Below are 25,197 nucleotides of genomic sequence, written 5' to 3'. Positions count from 1 at the left end.
GAAAATATGAAAATATATTCAGTTTGCTGATACATACATAAAGATAATTTGGAAGGATTCACAAGAAAACTAATAATCTCGTTACCTTCATATGTACATGGGAGGGAAAAGGGTAGATGGGAGGCAGAGGTATGACATGGACACATCTTCAATCATAGGAATGTATTACTTAGTCAAAATACTACATAAACCAAATTAAAAATAAATTATCAATATGCTCTTTTTAATACTGTGAAATAAATACTATAAATGAGGTATATAGAAGATATTATGGAAGCACCGAAGAGGAGGAGCATTTCTACTTAGAAAAACTTTGAAAGTACTCTGTTGAAGAAGTAATAATGTAGCTAAGTTTTGATAATATGTAGGCACTTGTCAGGGGTCCCTGAAGAAAAGCACTCTAGGGGAAAAAATGCTGAGCCGTTATATTTGAATGTTTTATGTTAATATTTACCTTTTAACTACATAACTCATCTCCCTTTCTTATTCCAAAAGGTTGGTATCATGACCACCAGACATGGAGCTCAGCCTTGTTACCAGGGATCTTACTCACAAAGTCCAAAATTTACCAGTCTATGTTCCCTTGACTGCTTAGCCTTTTCAGAAGGCTTCTCTGGTTCTCTGCAATGTGTATAATAATGCTTTTTCTCTAGAAATTCTTCCATATATCTAAACAGAACTCCTCCTAACACAACTTAGGCCTAATTCTTGCTTTTGTTTCAAAAGTTATGTACTCATTTTTCAAATCCTATAAAACAATAATTTCTATATTTTAAAACTACCTTTTACCTCTTACTTTCCTCTATTCATCTATGCAATCATCTTTCAATTTTATACATCTCTCAAAATTCAAGGCCCAGAATTATTCATTATCCTAGAAACAGTTCACCAGCAGAATTAAAATGAAGATTTAATAGTTCAAACACGTACTCTGAAAAATCCCAGAATTAAAAAGCTTTAGAAGTACCAGAGTATTTATTTATTCTAGGATCAGTTTTTCCTCCATTATTCATTTAGCTAATCACAGCATATACTACATTTTTAGAAGTTTGTATTTTCTCCCTAAGTTGGCTATGCTTGTCATTTTTTATTCAATTCTCCAATTTATCAGTTATTTTCCATTCCTGTCCTATCCTCTGAGGGATTAATAATTCCTTCCTTTTTTGGAATCACCTAAACATAAATATAAGCATGTTCAAAAATCTTCTTTCTCTGAAAACAAAATAAATGCTAACACAAACAAAGCATCAGTCAGTCACACCAATACAGCAAGATATACCTTCCTGTTCAGGTTTGCATCTGCCCCCTAACCAGAGTCTTTTCACCTCCCATTTTTAATTACTTATCCCTTAAGTCTTTCTGGTGGGAATCACTCAGACAATGGGCCCTATCGCAGCAAAAGGAAATTAAGGCAGCCAGACTGAGATAACAAATTTGCTCATCCCGTAAAGTCCACTTCATTTACTTCTCCCCCACAAGTTAGCCTCTGAGCTTGTGCTCTGCCTACCTAAATTGTCCCCATCTTGCCAATGAGGAAACTGAGCCTCTTTGAAGAATGAACTTTGACTGACTCTACGAAAACTGAACTTCCAGCTGGCAGCCAGTCCATTTAATAGTTGTTTTGACGTTGCTTACAGTGCCCTGACAGTAATAGGACTCTGAAATTAATGCCTTAGCACCCTGTAAAGTCCTGGTATCTATCTGCATCCCTGGTTCTACAGATGCCAGGGTTTACCTGGGATGAACCACAGAACTAGCTGTCCATTGCCTACACACCAGCTTACCTTACATGTGAAACTAATACCATCATTTTTAAGAATAAAAAACTAATGCATATAAGAGGGTTTCTCTACTTTAGCACGATTAACATTTTGGGCTGGATAACTCTTTGTTGTGGGGGTCTGTCCGGTGCACCATAGGCTATTTAGCCGTATCTCTGACCTCTATCCACTAAAATGCCAGTAGCATCTAGTTTAGTTCTAACAACCAAAATGTCTCCAGACATTGCCAAATGTCCCCTGAGGAGCAAAATCAACCCCAGTTAAGAACCACTGGCATGTACCAAAGGGAAATAAAATACACAAAGGTAGGTAACATTAATGAGGCAATTTTCTACGTTAGAAAAGCAGGCAGCTATAATTTCTTCAAATAGTGGGCTTCTCCAATTAAATAATTCTGTAGCACTTAGTAAGGTACATATACCTACAAGCCTCACTATCTTCATTCTTAAACCTCTCTCCCTCTTACATCTCTAAGTGTTCTATAAATGTTCTAAGTGCTTTATAGTTATTAACTGCTAGAGAGAGTGGGCATGAAATCTAAAAACATAAAGTATTAGAAACTATAATAAAGCAATGAGAAATTAAGCAGAAACATTCCTGAGACTGTATTATGTCATTGGAAAATATAACTATTTTTTAAAAAAGGCATGTTAAACTTTTTAAAGTACACGTATGGCCTAGAACAGTGCCATCCAAAAGAAATACAATGCAAGCCACGAGTGTAATTTTAAATTTTCTAATAACTAGATTAACAAAGTAATATGCAAAAGGTTAAATTAAATATATTTTTACTTAACTCAATATACTCAGAATATTATCATTTCAACATGTAATCAATATGAAAATTATGAGATATTTTATATATTTTCATACTAAGTCTTGAAATCTAGTGTGTATTTTACTTTCAGAGCATATCTGAATTTGCACTAGGCACATTTCTGTTGCTCAATAGCCAGATGTGACTAGTAGCTACAATAATAACAACCAAGGAGTAAGGTTAGCAAAAAGTAAGAACTCATTTTTCATCTTTACCAGAGAATGAAGTATTCCACATATATAAATTATCAATAATTGAAGCTTACCTTTTCAACTAAAATTTCTCCTTTTACTTATTATTGATAAATCTTTCTAAAGCATAATGCAAACCACAATACTTTTTATACAAAGAGTTATATTTAATAAACAAAACTGATTCTTTGCTTGATAACGATAGACTCGTATTATGTTTTATATTCTAAATCTGTGAGATTTTCTGTTTTCTTCCTAGATACCCAGGCAGTATACCACTGCCACACTAGAAACCATCAGATAAATTGAAAACTAACCTCCCAAAGCCACCCAACTGTGGGGATGCCCACAAAATGCCAATTCTGAAGCCCCCTGCATTGGGGTCTCACAGGTCACCTAATGTAAAAGACAGTTTCATGTCTCTGGTATTGAAAAGAGTCCATGCATAAAATTCCTCTTCAGTATATCTACTATCTCCCCTACTACCCTCTATGTCAGGAACAATCTCTTCTCACCCCCTCTTCCCATTTCATCTAGCAGTTCTAACTGTGGGGTAAACACAAGCCCTGATTTGCCAGAGAGAGTCACAGTTTGTCCTAGCATAATTACCAATAAAGCCTCCTCTCATTCTCAAAACCATCCTAGTTTGGACAATTACATGGTTATCCCATCTAATAAGTCTCAATCAGCAGAGACTGATGATCAAGCCTTGCCTACAGATGAAGGGCATACGAGGTACTGTAAAAACAACACTTCACCTGAATTATCATGGATATTTCTTATTTCTGACACATTAAATCTTTCTCTTTAGTTGCTTTGTCCCTTTTATATGGTCTGCTTGTTCTGGTTAGCTGGAGTTCTGACTATATCTTTCTAGATCTTACCTAATACATGACCCCAATCCACTGCTTGTTTGGTCAGACTTTCAATCTTTATGTGTGTATATCTTAAATCTCTACTGATTCAAAAGTCCCTTTTCTCACAACCAAAGCTTTTTTGATTTGCAATATTTTTATATTTGCTTCCTAATGCCTTGCAAGTTGCCTCATATTACTTCCTATTACTGGTTTCATGCTGGCAAAACACTCATGATGCAAAAAGGCTTTAGAGTGAAACACAGACCAATTCACAACCCCACTCTCATATGTTCTGTCAATCATAGTAATAATAGCAATAATATTTATAATACATTTTTCACAGAAAAAAACCATCTTTCACAGAAAACACATCAGTACATGCTAGCTTATAGCTGATAATTGCAGGGATGCATAAAGGAGTCAAAAATAACCTTAGCATTGTAGAAATGGAGGCACAATGGTAGCTACAATAGCAATAACCACTTCTATTACTTCAAGCATCTGTTGCTGCTTCTGTACTAAGCGGTTAGCAAACATTATTTAATCCTCACAATGACATTAGGATGTTTTATTCTGAAACCCCACTTTACTGATGAGGAAAGACACTCGGATCTGTTAAGTAATGCCTAAGAACACAACTTAATGAGTGGCAGAGATAAGATTTGAACCCAGGTTTATCTCTCTATGAAACTTGTGCTGTTTCCACAGGTCATGCTGCCCCAGTAATCAGTATCAGGGCTAGAGACAGTATATAAAAGGAAGCTTTTTATGAATTTATGAATACATGGTATCTCAGAGTCTATGCCACATTCTGGGTAAGAAATGTGTTTGCATTCCCCTGAACCAGGTGGATGAGGAGAAGGAATACTGATTACAGTTTAGTTCTTTATGACTAGGGTCTAGTCTAAAATCCTCGGTTCCCCAAACCCTTCTGATTTTGGTTTAATGGGGGAGTTTGGGCCAGTCTCACATACCTTTGTTTCACCCTTATTACAGACTGATTTTATTAATAAGTTGTCAGTTATTTCTCTCACCACTCATTGTCTATGGTGTTCTAAATTTCACTACAAAAAGCCTTGATGTCTTTTTATTTATCTTGTTGGGGATATGTTGAACTTGCTGAATTTGAAGAATTATGACTTATCAATTCTGGAAAATTCTAAGCCATTATCCATTCAGATGTTGCCTCTTCCTCATTTTCACCACTACTTCCTTCTTGAAATCTGATTAAATGTGTTAGGTTTTGTTACTCTATCTTCCATGTCTCTTGCACATTTTTCTATTGTCTTGTCTCTCTGTGCCACGTTCTGTATAAGTTCTGCTATTCAATCTCACAGTTCACTTAACTCTTTTACTATGTCTAATCTGTTTGACTATTTATGCTATGTACTTTTTAATTTCACCAGCTTTATTTTTCATTTTGAGAAGTTCTACGTGGTTCTTTTTCAAGTTTGAATGATTATTTTTTAACAGCCTCTATTATTTACTCATGTATCAATTCATTCCTATTTTCCTAAGTATTTAAAACATAATTATTTTTACCCTGTACATGAATAATAAAGTCCTGGGGGTGAAATTCTGCTGCTCTTTGTTCCTGCTAACTTGTTCCCTTATGTGTTCTCTAATTTTTTATTGTGCCCTTATCATTGTCTGATCTGTACCAGTGAGAATTTTGAGGGTTTTAGGTTGAAAGTATGTCCCTCCATTAAAAATGTGCATATACACCTGGCAAGCAGCCTGGGAAACCAACAATGAAAGACTATTTTATCTCTTGGTTTGAGGATTCTGAGACCACATAGGAGGCATATTCAAATTCCAAACTCGTAGGTGGGTAGGACTATGGTTACAAATTCTCGTACGAAACTTCTCTTTCCTCACCTCCATTGCCTCATACACAAAGTCAGACAAGATACCTGACCTCTCCCTTTGTTGTTGGACAGGTTTTTTTTTTTCAAGCCTTCCCATGTCACTGATCATATAGCCCTTCAGAGTCTGGGCCACAGGCAGAGGTCTCAGTGTCCAATTCCCTGCCTTTTATGTACCTAAGACCTTGTCTTCCATTTCCACGTGACAATTAAAATTCCAGTGTGGCTCTAAGTTCCTAATATCTACACAAGTGCTTGGGGAAACAAAGGCTTCAGAGCCAGCTTATTACTCTGATTGCACTCCCATCTTTTCTCTCACTCTTCCCCCCACCCCCCACACACATCTAGGGATTTCCTTGTGACATAATCTGCTCATTTAAAACAGCATTTGTTATATTTGACCAAGCATTTTGGGGATTATCTGTCTTCCATTTCTAGAGAGGAAGGTGGGAAAACAGAAAAGCCCTTTTACCAATTTCATGTCTCCTACAAAATAGAAGTCCGAGGAGCTTGGTATACTGTAGGATCATGCCATATGGTATCACAGAGCACATGACCTTTACTACCAGGTAGTGTAAACAGGATACATAACATTCAGGATGAGGTCAAGTTAGTCATTTAGAAATTTAGTTAGGACCCTATCTCCTGCTGACACTGCATCAGTGAACTTAGGAGTCAATGAAGAGGAACAAGGGATTGGTTTACAAAATCAAACTGGCTTAGAAGAATTTCCAAACACCAAAGTTCAAACTTGCTTGTTTTTTGCATATGTACATATTGCTTATTTATTTTGTAGCAGTTAGAAGAAAAAGAAATAATCCTTACTGATCATCCTTTACACTCACTGTGCAAGAAACTTTACTCATGTTAATTCTTAGACCTATGAATAGCTGTACAGATTCAGAAATTAAGACTCAGAGGTGGACACTGGCCCAAGAGACCAATAGGCCATGGAGCTAGGGTTCAAATTTAAGTATGCCTGTGATATTTCCATACTGTCAACTAAAGCTTCTGTCAATAAACCCTTAAAATACAAAACTCACTGAATGAAGTAGTGAAAGACCGGTTGAAGAAGTCAATTTCTTGACTAAATTTTAGCGTCAAGGTCAGGAGTTACCCAAAAGAAACAACTATCACTCTGCCATTGAAAAAGGTTAAGCAAAGTGCTCCTGCTACTCCAATTGCATGTCTAATATTTCCAAAGGGTGCTTTTCTGAAAGAAGCTTAGTAAAGAGATGACCTTAAATGCCACCCAGATTATAGAGCCCAAGCTCAGAGGTAAGAGACAAAATGGGCTATACTTTAAAAGAAGTTTAAAACAGTAATAGTGAGTTAACTATAGTGAGAGGGCAAGGAGCGGGAGGAGGCAAGGAGTGAGGAGGTTCAAGGCAAATGGGAAACAAAGCTAGGAGGGAAAATTTCACTGTATAACTTTCTGTATTTTTTGATTTTTGAATCATATGAATGCATTAGTTATTCAAAAAATTAACTTCTAAAAAACTATTCTAAAAATCAACTCTAATCAAGTGTTACAGCTAATCTGCCATATAACACCAGAATAAGACACTAATGAAAATCAAAGAGTAAATAAAGTTCTCTTACTTCTACAATGCTTACTCCTCACACTATGCATTTTCTCTACAATATATGGCAAATTTTTCAGTGAAAGTCACTATATGATTCTAAAGAACTACAATAAAACCTTTAAAATGACTAGACCAGGAGGCTAATGAAAATGAGAAAAATACAGTGATTTATTTAAAAATATTTGTCAAAATCCAAGTTAAAAAATATATATATGTGCATCACACATCAATGCCACTTACCTTTCAGAACCGTAGGTTTAACTGCCATTCTGCCAACCAGGCATTCTTTCAGCATAGATTCATAATTGACCCAACGATGAACCTGGTATGGAAGACAAATGACGGAAAAGCAACATGACTCTAACTCCACAGGATGTTCTTATTTTATTATAAGCAAAACTAAACCTTATTAAACTGTTCTGAACACAACACCTAAAACCTAAGAATCAGATTCAATTAGTCAACAAGGCAGTGACAGAAAGGCAGCATAGACAGGGACTGTTTGGAACAGTGTTCTCAAAGTGTTGTCCATAGACCTCTGGAAGTTCCGCACTCTTTCAGGTATCTCTGAGGTCTCAGTTTGTTTCAGGATAATACTAATAAGATGCTATTTGCCTTTTTTTAAAAACTGTTTTGACATTTGGTGGGTAAAACTGCTGGCATCTTAGCATTAATCAAGGCCGTGGCTCCAAACTGTACTAGTAACCATTATATTCTTCACCACCATGGGATGGGGGCCGGCATTTAAGGAAATTTAACAATGTCCTTCATGAAGTAGGAAAAGTATTAATTTACTTAAAATATTGACCCTTCAGTATATCTTTTTATATTTTTTGTGACCAAATAGGAAATTCTTAGAAACACTACTGCTATAAAGTATGCTTGCTTTCCTGAGGAAAAACACATAGGTAATTGTTTGATTTGCATATTGAACTGGGCTTTTTTCATGAAAGGCCATTTATATATGGAAGAATGATTGATAAAGTAATTATTCAGACTTTGGTATCTGACAGACATTTTCTTGAAAATGAACAAAGTGAGACTATCACTTCAAGGAAAACTGACGATATTTGTTGCCAGACACTACTGGGAGGAATTAAATTTAAACATTTCTGGAGGGCACTTTCTCTCTATCCTTATAGCCTTAAAAATATGTAGCTCTTTCACTCAGACATTTAGGCATTTGCCTGAGAAAATATTTGCACATATACAAAGATGTGGATACCAGCATACTTATCATACTACTGCTTAAATAAACAGACTATTGGAAATAATCTAAATGTCCAATTTTAAAAGACTAGTAATGGAAAATCATGATATATTATTCAATAAAATACTATATAATCATTAAAATAATCAGGTCAAAAATAATATTGACATCAGAATCTGTATGGTATTATGTTCCTGAATAGATACATATACACTAAAATAGCAAATGTGTAAAAAATGTATATGTACTTATAAATGGGCACTCACTAATATAAATTGAATTTCATTTACTAAATATTTAGGGAGCATCCACTAATGTGGAAAACACCATATTCAGGGGCATGGGGCTGGATAGAATTTAAACATAGATAAAGGAGAAAGCTATTCAAGGAGGCAAAGGTATATGGTTTGTTGATCATGGGACTGGTGAAAAATGGCAGGCAACTCAGTTTGCTCAAAGCAAGATGCACATTGAGAATATTTACCCTGATATACACTTTTTAAGGCCTCAAATGCCAAGCTATTGACTGTACATTTATTCCACTGTCAGTGGTGAGCCACTGAGAGTTGCACAGCCAAGGTACTAAGATGATTGTCTTTAAGAAAACTGATCAGCAAGCATGTTACCTAAATTGGTGCTGAAGGCAAAGAAATCAGGATAGTATTAAAATATTAATGACAGGGCTAGAGAAGGTGATGATGATTTGAACTAAAGCACTAGAAAGGGAGAAAAAGCTGTAATGTTTAAAGACACATCATACAATTTGCCCAGTGACTGGATATTGGGGCACAATGAGAGAAGGCAAGGATTACTCAGGGGCTTCAAGTCCTATTATAGGAAACAGGGAACAGAGGGAAAAGAAGGAAAGTTGAGTTGACATTATTTGAGGGCACACTGAATTGAACTGCCAACACGCTATCAAATTGCCCATCAGGCATTTGGAAATGCAAGACAAGAGGTCAGCCTGGGATCAAAACTGTAGGCAGAAATACAACAACAAAGAGATTACTTAATATTCTTTATACAACTCAAATACTGGACACAAGTAAATTCTCATACTGAAAGATGCAAGAAGCTTTACTTAAGTTTCTAGTTTACTTTCATGGTGAGTCAAAGTTATAAATAATTTAAATATCACTGTTCTTACTACAGCCAAGGGCAATACAGCAATCTGGTAACTGTTGTTTTAACTGCTAAAGAGCTTAGCAATATAGTAGTTCTTGTGACTTCTCCACAACAACTTTCCATAAATAAGGTCCATATAACCTCCTAATTCTGAGGGATACAAATAAGACTAGATTCTACAGGAAATTCTTCTTGTGGAAGAGTACATTCAATTATCAAGAAGTCACAGGGAATATAGACGAGAAAAGTATGGCAGACAAGTTTTTAGGCAAACATTCCTAAACTTTTCTATTTGGCTTGCATTACTAGAGAATAACAAATACCAAATGACAATGGGAACTTGCCTTAATACAGCAATAAAAACCTCCCAAGGAGAATGCTATTAGGAACAATGGGCAAGCATGACTTTTCTACAACCCAGAAAGAACATTTACAGCAAATGAGATTCTGCCATTTAAGTAGATGCATCTAAGTACCTCTAAATATAAAACAATTATAATTCTGGAAACCTGGTCAAGAAACAAATCCTAAAATGGATGAGAAAGTAGGAAGAACAGAAATCAAATTACATTTGATCAAAAACAACTATTAATATAAAATAACCCAATCTGATTCAAGTATCTCAAATGATAAAAACCCAGTACTACAACATGGTTGATCACCATTAAAACACAAAATAAAGCATACGTAAGACAAAGGCAAATTTCTATCCTTCTAAATATTGTTGTTTCAGAATAACAGTGTTCTGTATGACTTTTAAATAGGATAAGCGCTAAGGCTTGTTTTTAGTAAATTAGGTGACTAATTTAAATATCCTTTGAAATACCCATACAGAATCTTTGTTATCACTCTAGGAAAACTTAAGTTTTTACTCATTAATCAGTATTACCCAACTTTCTGCATGATATGCAGGCTGACACAGGGCACACATGTAACAATCCCCTTAAGAGAAAAGAAGCTAAGTGACTTGTTTAAAAGTGATTCAGCAAGTTAGCAGCAGATCCCAATATTCCTTCTTCCAATTGTCACTGCTTCCCATAAGCCAATCACCATCATTATTAATATTAATCAAGACTGAGTAAACACTTGCTAGCAGAGGAAGCAGCAAGCACTTAAGAACTCTGACTCGGGGGGATGGGTGGGACATGGAAAATGTATATAACCTAAACTTATGTACCCCCATGATGAGCTGAAATAAAAAAAAATAAAAAATAAATAAAAAATAAAAAAAATAAAATTCGTTGACATGATATAAAAAAAAAAAACAAACAGACTCCTAGACACAGACTTGAAATCACCTTAAAAATTTTAACAAAATAATTCAAAAGCAAATTAAATGAACAGCTGCTACTTGTGAACATCTTCCTACACCTCAAAATTCAAGCCAACACGTCGGAAATTTATGCAACTATTTTCCTTCTTTTTGCAAATGTCACATTGCTAAATCCATGAGTACTCTTCTACTGGAATACTTTCATTACTTTCAGCACCTTACCTGATCAAAAAGGTCAGTACCATCTGATCCTGCTGCTCTCATTAGTTCATCTTCTCCACCAGGATGATACTCCATATATGGGCTGACATTATAAACAAACCCTATATCAAAGCAAGGAGAAATAATATCCTAAATGAACATCTTAAAAACTGTAAAACCTGTAAGTTTCAATAAATCTTTCCAAACATATTCTATTTAACAAATCATTATTATTTTGAAATATCAAGAACTGTAAAGGGTCTGAGATTTCACCATACTTGCAAGCTAACAAGTTAACCTGCCAGTTTTATGAATCCTGGCAGATAACATGAGACTTCTAGGTCAGAGACAAAGAATAGTTTAGCATTCTCATTAATAGCAATAGCTAGATGATCTACATTTGCGTCAGTTCTCTGAACCCCAGTTCTCACAGAGCTATGTGAAGATGGCCCTGTGAAAACTGCACACTCAATGTGCTGCATCATAGGAGAGGAACCTTGGGCTTAGGAAACTATAATCTTTTATATATGCACCTGCTCTTTGTTCTGGAGGAAGCCATTGTCTTTATTATACTGAACAGTAAGCAAACCTGTCCTTTGAGAGAGAGAGAGGGAGAGAGAGAGAGGGAGAGAGAGAGAGACACTGTTGTCCAAGGAGGTTCACTATGCAAACAGCCTTGAGAAAACTGTCCAGAACAAAGATAGTGCCATTGCTCACAAGACATGCAGAAATGCAAAAGACCTATAGGAAATTGCCTTCCAAATTAAAGAAATGATGAAATATGGTGTACGTGATTTTTGAAAGTACACACATACATACATAGATTACACAGAAATAATATTTCCACTCCTCCATCCTCTACTGCCCTGGTAGGAGAATCTGATGAGAAAGAACTGAGCTCTCTTCCATGTATTTAGTCATCTCAGCAAAGGCTAAGTGATAGTGACCACTTAGCCTGCTCTGTGAAAAGGAAGCCCAACTTTTCCCTGCCATTGCCCAAACAACAAATATTATTGTTTAGATCTTAATCTTTTTATCTTCCCCAAATATTTATTTCATCAATTCATATATTCAACTATGTTTTATTTTTATCTTTTAAGAAAGAATAGGGAACAAATAGAACAGAATATCCTAATGAAGAGCATTCCCAAGCAAGTGAGCTGCTTTTTAAGTCTTTACTTGAAAACTAGATAGTAGATAAATCCAGTCCTAAAGACACCTCAAAAGTGCAATGAGACCAACTGGTTTTCTTACATCCAGGAATATTACCTCTTTATATGGTCTTCCCTGAATTTAAATAACCTTAAATAAATTAGAATGTCCACATTATATATTATTGCAAGAAAAGGAGAGGTTAGATTTCAGACCCAAGAAAGGTATCACAGTTTTTCCACCAGTTTTTGTTAGTTTGTTTTTTTTTGAGACAGAGTCTTACTCTGTCATCCAGGCTAGAGTGCAATGGCGTCATCGTAGCTCACTGCAACTTCAAACTCCTGGCTCAAGTGATCCTCCTGCCTCTGCCTCAGCCTCCCGAGTAGCTGGGACTACAGGTGCGCGTCTCAATGCCCAGCCAATTTTTTTTCTATTTTTAGTAGAGATGGGATCTCACTCCTGCTCAGGCTGGTCTCCAACTCCTGAGCTCAAGCAATCCTCCCACCTCAGCCTCCGGAGTGCTAGGATTGCAAGCATGAGCCACGGCACCCAGGCCTCCACCAGTTAAATTTTAGAAAATAACCATCCAGTCCAGACTTCTTCATAAAACTGCTTAAAGTCAAGCACAAAAGGAAATAATAATTCACAGAATTTCTCTTTCAGCAGTCCTCCAAATAAGTATGAAAAAAACTAGCTTAGTTCCCTCCTTTCTCCCTCACCATAGATCTCTCGTCACCAAATTTAGAAGAAATCTTCTCCATCACTGAATGCTCCAAAATCCACAGACAACAAATGTAAGTGGTAATGATTAGGATCAGAATTATTCCTGACAGTCTTTTTAAGACAGACGATGCGCCTAAACAAGAGTTCCTTATTTTCTTTGCAAGTCTTCACTAGAGTTCTAAAGTTTCTCAAGAACAGACACACGATTATCTGTGATGAAATTTCACGTGTTACAGCAACCAGCTGTCGCTTTAACAGCTATCCATCCGTGATCAGCACACACGGTCTGAAACACCCCACCATGTGTTCTCTGCTGCCTCATGGCCCTTCAGATTGACCCTTCACCTTTTAAAATCTCACCTCTCTTTCCATAGACTAGAGTCACTCTGTAAAACTGAAAAATATCCCATCCTCTTCAGATGGACAAAACTAGGAATGCCTATAAAATCCTTCATTATATGAAATTAAGACTGTTAGTGTCTCAGTCTATGATATGTTAGATCCAACCACACTTGGCAGTGTTAGTAACCTGCTAATTATGAGACTTAAACCCAACCCAAAAGGAAACTAGTGCATTTCCTCTGATACAGAGGCTTTCTTTCCTCGTTCTCTCTTTCTTTCTTATCTCCTTCCATTTTTTCCTTTTCAAAAGCATTTCCTAACAACTAAAAACTTGGGCCTTTAAATGTGGCAGAAGAAAACAAGTGAAAAGTACCAAACTTTACGCTTTTCCTTCATGTTGTATTACATAAGCATAGCTCAGAGATATTTCTGGTTTAATTCCAGACCACACAATAAAGCAAATACCACAATAAAGTCACACAAATTTTTTGGTTTCCCAGTGCATATAAAAGTTATTAATATGTTTACAGTATACTGTACTCTATTAAGTGTGCAATAGCATTATGTCTAAAAAATGTACACACCTTAATTAAAAATACTTTATTGCTAAAAAATGCTAACAATCATCTCAGCCTTCAGCAAGTTGTAATCTTTTTGCTGGTGAAGGGTCTTGCCTCAATATTGATGGTTGCTGACTGATCAGGGTGGTGTCTGCCAAAGGTTGAGGCAGTTGTGGGAATTTCTTAAAATAAAACAACAATGAAGTCTGTTGCGTCAATTGACTCTTCTTCTCACAAAAGATATCTCTGCAGCATGTGCTACCATTCAATAGCATTTACCCACAGTAGAACTTCTTTCAAAATTGGAGTCAATGCTCTCAAACCCTGTTGCTTTACATAATATTTTAACTAACTTTATGTAATATTTTAAATCCTTTGTTGTCATTTCAACAATGTTCACAGCATCTTCACCAGAACTAGATTCCATCTCAAGAAACTACTTTCTTTGCTCATCCATAAGAAGCAACCCCTCATCCGTTCAAGTTTTATCACAAGATTATAGCAATTCAGTCACATCGTCAGGCCCAACCTGCTAATTCCAGTTATCTTGCTATTTCCACCACATCTGCAGTGAACTTCTCCACTGAAGTCTTGAACCCCTCAAAGTCATCCATGAGAGTTGGAATCAACTTCTTCCAAACTCCTGTAAATGTTCATATTTTGATCTCCTCACATGAAGCCTGAGTGTTCCTAATAGCTAGCACCTAGAACACGAATACTGTGTTCACTTTGGCAGCACATATACTACAATGTGAATCTTTTCAAGAAGGTTTTCAGTTTACTTTGTCCTGACCCTTCAGAGGAATCGCTATCTGTAGCAGCTATAGCCTCACAAAATGTATTTCTTAACTAATAAGATTTGAAAATCAAAATTACTGCTTAATCCATGGGCTACAGACTGGATGTTGTGCTAGCAGGCAATAAAACAACATTCATCTCCTTGTACATCTCCATCAGCACTCTTGGGTGACCAGGTGCATTATATAATGAGCAACAAGAATTTCAAGGGAATCTTTTTTTTCTGAGCAGTAGGTCTCAATAGTGGGCTTAAAATATCCAGGAAACCATGCTATAAATAGATGTGCTGTCCCATGGGCTTTCTTGTTCCATTTATAGAGCTCAGGCAGAGTAGAGTTAGCATAATTCTTAATGGCCCTAGGATTTTTGAAATGGTAAAGGTACATTGACTTTAACTTCAAGTCAGCAGCTACATTAGCCCATAACAAGAGAGTCAGTGGATCCTTTGAAGCTCTGAAGTCAGGCATTGACTTTTCTGCTTTTCCTCTCTAGCTATTAAAGTCCTATATGGCATCTTTTTCCAATAGAAGGCTGTTTGGTCTACTTGGAAAAGTCTGTTGTTTAGTGTAGCTGCCTTCATCAACGATCTTAGCTAGATCTCCTGGATAACCTGCTACAGCTTCTCCATCAGCACTTGCTACTTCACCTTATACTTCCATGTTATGGAGATGGCTTCTTTCCTTAAACCTCAAGAACCAATCTCTGCTAGCTTCAAACATTTCTTTTGCAGCTTCCTCACCTCATTCAGCCTTCACAGAATTGAAGAGAGTTAGGGCCTTGCCCTGGATTAGGCTTTGGCTTAAAGGAGTATTGTGGCTGGTTTGATATTCTACCCACACCAGTAAACTTTCTTCACATCAACACTAAAGCTGTTTCACTTTCTTATCATTCATGCGTTCACTGGAGCAGCACTTTTAATTTCCTCCAAAATTTTCCTTTGTCTTCACAACTTGGCTAACTATTTGACACAAAAGGCCTAACTTTTGGCCTATCTCAGCTTTCAACATGCCTTCCACACTAAGTTTAATCATTTCTAGCTTTTCACTTAAAGTGAGAGATGTGCAACTCTTCTTTTCACTCGAACACTTAGAAGCCATTGTAAGGCTATTAACTGGCCTAATTTCAATATTGTTGTGTCTCAGGTGTAGCGTGGCCTCAGGGGAGAGACTCCAGAATGGTCAATTGGTGAAGCAGTCAGAACTCAGAACATTTTTCAATTAAGTTTGCCATCTTATATGGGCATGGATCATGGTAACCCAAAACAATTACATCAAAGATCACTGATCACAGATCACCATAATAGGTATGATAATAAGGAAAAAGTTTGAAATATCGTGAGAATTACCAAAACGTGACACAGACACATGAAGTGAGTACATGCTGTTGGAAAAAATGGTGCTGATAGACTTGCTCAACATAGGGCTGCCAAAAACCTTCAATTTGTAAAAAACACAGTATCTGTGAAGTGCAAGAAAGTAAAAGCACGATACGAGGTATGTCTATACTCTATTTGTATTATACATGACTTTTAGAAAGCAAATCTCTTGTGTGCAAGCTTCTAGCCTCTTGTAAGTTCTTACCATCTGGTTTTTAGAAACTAATTTTGTAGCCTTCTAAATTTTCCAATGACACAATTTCATTAACTTCTTCCTACAACTCTTAATTGCTCAAGTGTGGCATATCTGAGCACCTAATTGCCCATTAAATAGAAATACATAAAATATATGGACCAACAGACATAATCTCAAATTGATGCTAGGCTATTAATAAATTCTGCAAAACCTAAATCCTAATAACAACATTAATAGCTAAAATGGGCAGAAATAGATTCATGAAACATCAATCTGAATGGTGCAAAATTGGGCTGTGACTAAGGTCTTCTGGTCACAACTCAACTGGTACTTTCAGATCATTTACATGGGGTGATCTTCAGTGGCAGAGGGGCATGCATTCAGGGAGGATATCTATCTATCTATCCTTCTATCCAACCGTCTTCTCCTTTATACTGATAGTTTTTTTTGGTATTTTGCTTTTTAAATTCTAACCACAAGTAGATGCAGGGAAAAGATTGCCTTAGTACTGTTAAGAACAACTTATTAAAACAAAAATACAACAGCTGTATTAGGAAGGTATACTCCAATGTTTAAATAAATCATTTTTAAATGTTCTAGCAATATTCAGTGGTACACTGTATGTCTAATTCATCCTAGCAGAGTTGCAGCACAATTGAAAGCACATATGCAGAACAACAACTACACTGAGTTTCTTTAGGCAATGTACTGGTAGTACCCGTTCTCAGTATTTTTTCACACTAATTATCTCTTTTGTATTGTATGTCTGGAACTCTGAGCTCTCAAAAAAGGTCTTAGAATAAAAATTACCCATTTCAAAATTACCATTTAGTACTTTTCAGAAACATACACTTCAATTCAATCACAGAATGATAGTCTCTTTAAGAGTCAGAGAACTCTAAAAGCAACTTTTAGTCTGATCCCTCACCAGTACAGAACTCACCTCTACAGTATCTATAGGCAGAGCATCATCCCTCACCTGCTTGAACAGTTCCAGTGTCAAGGAGCTCACCTCTTTTTAAAAAGCTTAGTTCAAGGATCAATATCATTCTTACATCTGAAAGCTAATGTTGACATTTACACAAAAAGAATTCTTTCCATCTTCACAAACACTACCTATAGTTTTTCATGTATATTTTTATTTGTTTTAAATTTAAACCCCAACTGCCTCTGATAAAGACTGTGGGTATCTTGCAATAAAATATTTACTTTTCTGTTGGTGTAAGTTTGTACGGAAAAGCTTTTAAAACCCACAACAAAATGCATAGGAGAAAATAATCTAGCTAACAGTGCTACTGTGAGTGAGCACTTAACACATTGACTGCCATACTAGAAAAAAAATAAATTGTCCTTGGGGCCACTGTGTTTTATTACCAAAATAGAATAAAAACTTTGAAAACAAAATAATCCTTTCTAATATAATGAAAAATTTGTTATTGACTTCTATTCATTTAATCCACATTGTTAGAATTAAATTGTCAATATTAATTGTAACATTAATAAGTAAGATTTTCACAAACCAACTGCAGGGTTTTGCCCAGGTTTTGCTTCATGAGGCCCTAAGCTCAAAACTAGTGTGAATTAAATACAACTCACATGGCAGTTAATGTGTTAATATAGTCCTGAACTTCCTAGCAGCCAAGGCCAAAAGAAACACTAATAACAGTGGTCTCATTATCTGATCCTAAAAAGTATTAAAATAAAACAAACAAAAGATGGAGACTCATTAGTTCTTTAAAAGGGAAAAATTCTCTTCATATTGTGAAGAACTGAATCCTTATACAGGGCACTGGGATCACATAACAGATACTACAATTTAACAATATACAGAAATATTCCTCATGTAGCATTGCGCTCACCCTCCCCACCCCTAGGCAACCACAAATCTACTTTCTGTCTGTATAGATTTGCATATTCTGGACATTTCATATAAAGGGAATCATACAATACATGGTCTTTTGTGATTGCCTTCTTTCACTTAGCATGTCTTCAAGGTTAATCTATGATGTTGCATGTCTCAGTATTTTTCCTTTCTACGGCTGGATAATATTCCATGTATGGATATATCACATTTTGTTTATCCATTCATCAGTGGATGAACATTTGGGTTGTTTCCACTTTTTGGTTATTATTAATAATGCCACTACAAACATTCGTGTACAAGTTTTTGTGTGAACATGTTTTCATTTTTCTTAAGTATGTATACCTAGGAGCAAATTTGGTGGGTCATATAGTACTCTATGTTTAAACTTTTGAGGAATTGCCAGGCTGATTTCCATTCTCGCCAGAAATGTATCAAGGTTCCAATTTTAGAGAGCTCTTTTTTAGTCAATACTACAACTCCCCATAGAGAGACAAAGCCCTTTCCCACCTACAGAGCCTCATTCACACCACATATCTCAGATGACTAAATTGAGAACTGGATTGCAGCATGCTCCAACTCAATCTCACACACAGCTCTATATGACAGGTTTTGATTAAAGATAGCACCATGTTTTTTTTTTTTAATTTTTTATTTTGAGACAGGGTCTTGCTCTGTCACCCAGGCTGGAGTACAGTGGCACTAACGTAGCTCACAGCAACCTTGACCTCCCAGGCTCAAGCAATCCTCCTACCTCAGCCTCCCAAATAGCTGGGACTACAGGCACGTACCACCATGATCGGCTAATTGTTTTTTTATTATTATTTTTTGTAGAGACAGGGTCTCACCATGTTGCCCAGGCTGGTGTCGAACTCCTGGCCTCAAGCAATCCTCCAGCCTTGGCCTACCAAAGTGCTGGGATTACAGGCATGAGCCACAATACCCAGCTTATCTGTCTTTTTTAATGCTCATTCTTTTACAAGTGTAGAGTTTTCTAGAGACTACATAGCATGTAATACAAGATAGACTGCAGAAGGTGACATGCAAATACAGTTGTCATCTATTAAGCCACACATTAAAGATATTTGCCAAAATGTAAAACAATGCCATTTTTCTATTTTTTGTTTTGGAAAACGCAGCTATTTTTCATAAACATAGGTACTATTTATGATAACATATAGTGGGTTTATAGCTTTTATTTTTAATTTAATTTTAAATATTCCTTAAATTTCTTAATATTAATTTCTGAAAGGTAAATATCAATTGATATTATCAGAAACAAAAGCCCTTTGGGGTCGTCAATAATTTTCAAAAGAATAAAGGGATCTTAAGACCAAAAAGTTTGATAACCACTGCTGTAAATAAAAGTGATACTTTCATAATGAGATTTAAAAATAATTTTGGGTTTTAAAATTCAAACAAATATTTAACCCCAAATCCCCACATTATATTCATTCAACAAAAATTCACTTAATGTCTATCATGTATGTACCAAGCATTATGCCACTACGTTGTGGTATTCCTATTTATTTCAATTATTCACCACTGTTCATTTTGTTGGCTTTAAAATAAATGAGGAAAAAGGATGTGTTCACCTGGTAAAATGGCATATTTCATTGTATTCAAATGCACTGATCAATTATTCCAAGTACTGTGACTACTGTGCCATCTTGTGTTCAGTAAAGAAACTGCACATTATTTTCATTATTTTATGCCTACTGATTTTCTAGTTCTAACAATCGCTGACAGAAGGTGTCAAAATGTGCAATTATGTTGTGGATTCCAATTCTACCCCCCAATTATATTAATGCTTTCTTCATTAATTTTGATGTTTTGCTATCATAGGCATAAATAGTCTTCCTAATGAACTGATGCCTTTTATCATTATAAAATGTCTTTATCTCTGGTAAGATTCCTTGTTTATGCCTGACAATCCTTTTTATCTGATATTAATATAGTCCAACCAATAATGTTGTCTACTGTTTGGATAGCACACTTTTTTCCATACATTTACTTTCAACCTATCTGCCTTTAAAGTATCCATCTTATAGATATCATACAGTTAGGTCTTGATAACATATACATAGATGAATGTATATGTGTGCACACACACACAGATAATTTCTATCTTTTAATTACAATGCTTGGTTTAATTACATTTAAATTTACTAATGTAGTTGAATTTAGATCTACCCTTTTACTAATCCAAGTTTTCTGTCATGTCTCTGTTCCTGTTTCTCTGCCTTCTTTTGGGCCTATTAAATTGTTTTTAGAATTTCGTTGTATCCTATCTATTGGCATTTTTTTTTTTTTTTTTTTTTTTTTTTGAGACAGTGTCTCACTCTGTTGCCTGGGCTAAAGTGCCGTGGCATCAGCCTAGCTCACAGCAACCTCAAACTCCTGGGCTTGAGCAATCCTCCTGCCTCAGCCTCCCGAGTAGCTGGGACTACAGGCATGTACCATCATGTCCGGCTAATTTTTTCTATATATATATATGTTTTTAGCTGTCCATATAATTTCTTTTCTATTTTTTTTTTTTTTAGTAGAGACGGGGTCTCGCTCATGCTCAGGCTGGTCTCGAACTCCTGAGCTCAAATAATCCGCCTGCCTCGGCCTCCCAGAGTGCTAGGATTACAGGCGTGAGCCACCGCGCCCGGCTTAGCTTTAATTCATTGCATTGTTTTTAAGTGACTGTTGTAGGAATTGTAGTATAAATACCATCAACTTTTACCTGCTTATTTAAGAGTTAATATTGCACCCCTTCACACATAATATAAGAACCATTTACTGTTCTCTATTTCCTATCCTTTATGTAACTTCACAATACAATGTTTTAATTTTTGCTTTAAACAATCATACAAGTTTTTTAAATGAAGAGGGAAAAACGTAATCTTTTCTTTTACTCATATATTTACCATTTCCTGAAGATCTACGCCTCCATCTGGTATCACTGCCTAACAACCTGAAGAACTTCTTTTAGCACTTGTCATAGTACAAGTCTGCTGGTAATAAATCTCAGTTTTTGTTTCTATGAAAAAGTCTTTACTTCATCTTCATCCTTAAAGAATTCTGTATCTTTATGGATATAGAATTAAGGGTTGTTGGTGTTATTTTTTTCTTCAGCAGTCATTTTTACTGTTTTCCAGTATGTTTTCTCTGGCTACTTTTAAGATTTTCTCCTCATCTTTGGCTTTTAGCAGTTTGAAATGTTAGGATGAATGGTAACATGTTTAGCAGAATGAAGAAAGATGGAAATAAAGCCTATGTATAAGTTGGAGAAGAACCTCTCGAAAAGCCAATTTGTTCAACAGAACGCACCAAAAGTACAGGATCAGAGATTCCAGATAGTTCTGAAAGTTAAAGTGTAAGAAAGTCTCAAATTCAACATAAGAAGGAGAATGACCCATAAATCCCCTGCCCCTTATCTCACACAACCATGCAACAACCCTCCTACCCAACACCACGAGAAGTGTAGGTTTACTCTTTGAATAGGATGACCCAGAGAGACACTACACCTGCGGAAACAGACACAGGTGAAGTGGGAAAAAGGTCTGAACTAAAAACAAGCAAAAATCTACATGTCAAAACATTAAGACCCACCTCCTACCACCAATATCCATTCTCCAGATGGCTTCCAAGACACTTATTTGCAGATGATTGCAAGATTCTTCTTAAGGGGAACAGACCAGCCCAAGATTGATGCCAATGATGGAAGAAAAAAAAATTTTAAATAGATACTTCTCTAATAAACAGAATATGATAAAGGCCTCTAACCATTTCAGAAGGTCAACTGAAACAATGAGAAAAAACCTCTAGCACTGCAGGCCCTACATTAAAAGGAAGGTAATGGCCAACCGCTAGAGAAATTTGAAATCTGTGGTGTACTGATGATAACAATAGCAACAATATACCACAGCCCAGCTCAACTATTAATTAGACTGATTCAACCTAATTGCCTGCCAGAAAAAAAATGTACCCATTTCTAAGTGTAAAAACCTCAAGTTTTACTGTCTACATCTATATGTAATGTATGACATTCAACTGAAAATTACAAGTCACATCTTTAAAAAAGAAGATAAAACAACTCATTGTCAAGAGAGAAAACAGTAATACAACCAGACCTACAGAGGGTATACATGTTGGAACTATCAGACAAGGATGTTAAAATAACTGTAATTAATATTTTTAAAAATCTAGTAGAAAATGTGGATGACACTTAACAGATGGGAAATTTCAGCACAGAGATGTGAACTATAAAACAGTCTAAAGGAAATACTAAAAATGAAAAACATGATATCAGAGTGAAGAATTCCTTTGATGGGCTTGCCAACAGACTGGACACAATGGAGGAAAGACTCTGCAAAAGTCAAGAAAGAACAGCAGAAATAAATTATCCACAAAGAGAAAATGAGTAAAAAAAAAATAGAATGGTGTATCTAAGAGTCCTGGGACAATACAGTGTAACATATTTGTAATTAGAATGCCAGAAGAAGAAGAGAGGAAGGAGAAGAAATATTTGAAAAGATAATAGCTAAAAATTTTCCAAAATTAATTTAGAGAGCCCCAAGCAGGAAAAACGTAAGGAAAACCATACCATAAACTACTGAAAACCTAAGAGAAAACTCTTAAAGGCAGTCAGAGAAGAAAGAAATCTTACATACTATGGGAAAAAGTTAAGAATGAAAGCAGAGTTCTCATTTATGCAAACTAGAAGATGGAGTGACATCTTTAAAATGAAAAAAAAATGTCAATCTAGAATTGTATACCAGTGACAATATGGCTATCTTTAAAATGAAGGCAAAATAAAGGCATTTTCAGACGAATAAAAGCTGAGAGAATTCATTGCCAACAGCCCTGTACTACAAAAAATGTTAAAGAAAGTTCTTCAGGAGAAATCTGGGTCAACACAAAAGAATAACAAGCATTAAAAATGTTAAAGATGTGGGTAAAAAAAGACAATTTTTTTCATTTTCTTAATTTCTTTAAAATATAAGTGTATAAAGCAAAAATAACACTGTGGGGTTTACAGCTTATGTAAGTAAAATGAATAATAATGAAATAAGGCACAGAAGAGGGAAATGGAAGTATATTATTATAAAGTTTTTATACTATTTGTGAAATGGTATATTAGGTCATTAAATATGAAATGTCTAATTTTGAATCAAAAGTTTAGTTTATTATATCTCAAACAAGAAGCAGTACAATTAATCAAAGTATGAAAGCCCCTCAACTGGGTTGTGAAATAATTAAAATATCCCTACCATATGTGGTTTAAACGTCCTGCCAATATTAAAATCTACACATGATTCAAAGAAGACTTATTGAACAGTAACCATGAGCCATGACCTCTGCTAGATGCAGGGGATGTAGGGAGAGTACTAATATATTAATTTTCTAAAACTCAATTTAAGAATAAAGATAGAAATATAAAGAAGGGTCAACACACCAATCACTGAAGAAGAAAAGTCCAGAGGAAGAAGCAAAGTCAGGGAGGGTCAGAGTCAGGTTTTCAAAGACGAACAGACTGAAGGAAAGAAGCTGTTGGAAGAAAGGAAAGAACTGAGGGTGTCAACGTAGGATGCAACAGCCCAACATCATAGATAAGGCTGGAGAGGACTAGTAAGAGCACCTACAGGGACTAGCCTTAGAAAAGAAAATGTCTTAGAGAAAAATGATGTCTTTGAAAGGAGTATGTCTTTCTGATATAAGAGAGAGAAGAAAGAATACAGAGATCACTCTAAGTTCCTTATATTCACTGTGAACATCTATGAGTGTGTGTGCATGATTTCTTTCTCATACAAACACACCGTCCCCCCTCTGCATGTTTTCTGGAGCCTGGAAGATTGTTCCCATTCCTCTCTTTGCCTAGTTAACTCCCATTTATCTTTCAGACCTCAGCTCAATCTTCTGCAATCTTCACCCTTAGCATACCTCTCCTTAACACACCCTATCAGACTGCAATAACGTTCTGTTTCACAATGGGATTGTAAATTCCATGAGAGCAGAGGCCATCTCTGTTTTAAATTTCCATATTATCTCCTAGAACCTGGCACAGTGCATTACCCATAGCAGACCCTTGAGAAATACTGATTAATAAATGAACTAGAAAGTTAAAACCTCCCTTCTCGATTTTTTATGAATGACAACTACATAGTCACCAAAAAAAGGCAACAACTATGTTTTATTAAATTACTAGAGATAAAAACGGTCTCAGAAGGACATCGTATATGATTCTTAGTTAGCAATGTTAATTAACACAAGAGAACAGTTACAAGTTAACAGACATCCCATGGTTATTAATTTCTTAATGAATGAATTTATATATGTCACCCAAAGTGAGAAATACAAATGCTAAATCAGGATTAACTCTAGAGTTAAATATAGTAAAAGAGAAGGCAGTACAGGGTAATAATTTAAGCATAAAAAGCTTAGAATCAGGCTGCCTAGGTTAAAATAGTGGCAACACTCTCATCAACTATGTCTGGAAAGTTACTGTACTTCCCATTAATGCAGTGGGCATTAATGTTTCCCCTACCCAGCATCCACTTCCCTTCCAGCAACAGCATCACTTTTGTTCAGGGAGCCACTCTCTCCTGTCAGTCATGTATGCTTCAGTTTGGCCCCACCCTAAGCTACAGGACAAAGTGTGTGACCTAGGTTTAGGTGAATGCATACAGCATTTTCCCCTGAACAGAATTACTATTCCAGCAATGGGAGAATAATCAAAACTATGCCAATCAGAGCCAATTCTAAGACTTTTATTTTAGCTATTAGATAAACAGAACTGGAAAATTACTAGGGTTGGAATTCCTACGTCATCTTGGTGCTATGAAGGAAGAGTTCATCCTAAAATAGAGCACTCTCAGAAGGGAAACCAAAAGATATTGTGAAAGCAGCTCCTGGGGATATGATCTGAACCCCTGCATCTGCATCGATCCTCACCTGTAACTTTTTAGTCAATTTTTGCTTTCTGCTTAAACCAGGTTAAGCTAGGTTTCTGTTACTTATATCCGTGACTCCCTAATATACTTTTTCAGTTTCAGTGCCCTAATCTGTGAAGTGGCATACCTACCTCATAGGTCTGTTGTGAAAATTAACACTTAAGCACATAGCACATACCTGACACATTATGAACCCTGCTAAGGTATTTAAAAACAGAAAACACTTCCTATGAAAAATATTGAACCATATAAGTGGTTTTAATTTAAAATCTGAGAATTGTGTGACTGGGTAGTAAGTTCAAATGTGCAAAAATCTCTGGCTAAAAGATAATGGCAAGAACCA

General features: G+C 35.8%; 1 protein-coding gene across 3 annotated transcripts in view; it reads right to left on the bottom strand.

Moving 5' to 3' along the window:
- The window catches only part of LOC123633038 (cytochrome b5 reductase 4), an 80,953-nt gene that overhangs the window by 43,848 nt on the left and 11,908 nt on the right, over window positions 1-25,197 (bottom strand). For all 3 annotated transcript variants that reach the window (XR_006733529.1, XM_045543961.1, XM_045543962.1), the window contains exons 3-4: window positions 10,928-11,028; window positions 7,338-7,419 (exon numbers count right to left, since the gene is read on the bottom strand). Coding sequence is in view for 2 of the 3 variants with exons in the window: in XM_045543961.1 (XP_045399917.1) it covers window positions 7,338-7,419; window positions 10,928-11,028 (183 nt within the window). In the remaining variant the exon portion in view is untranslated. The remainder of the gene's footprint in view (window positions 1-7,337; window positions 7,420-10,927; window positions 11,029-25,197) is intronic.

The sequence above is a fragment of the Lemur catta genome, chromosome 2, assembly GCF_020740605.2.
Source record: "Lemur catta isolate mLemCat1 chromosome 2, mLemCat1.pri, whole genome shotgun sequence".
Classification (NCBI taxonomy): Eukaryota; Metazoa; Chordata; class Mammalia; order Primates; family Lemuridae; genus Lemur; species Lemur catta.
This window is presented reverse-complemented; position numbering and strand designations above follow the sequence as displayed.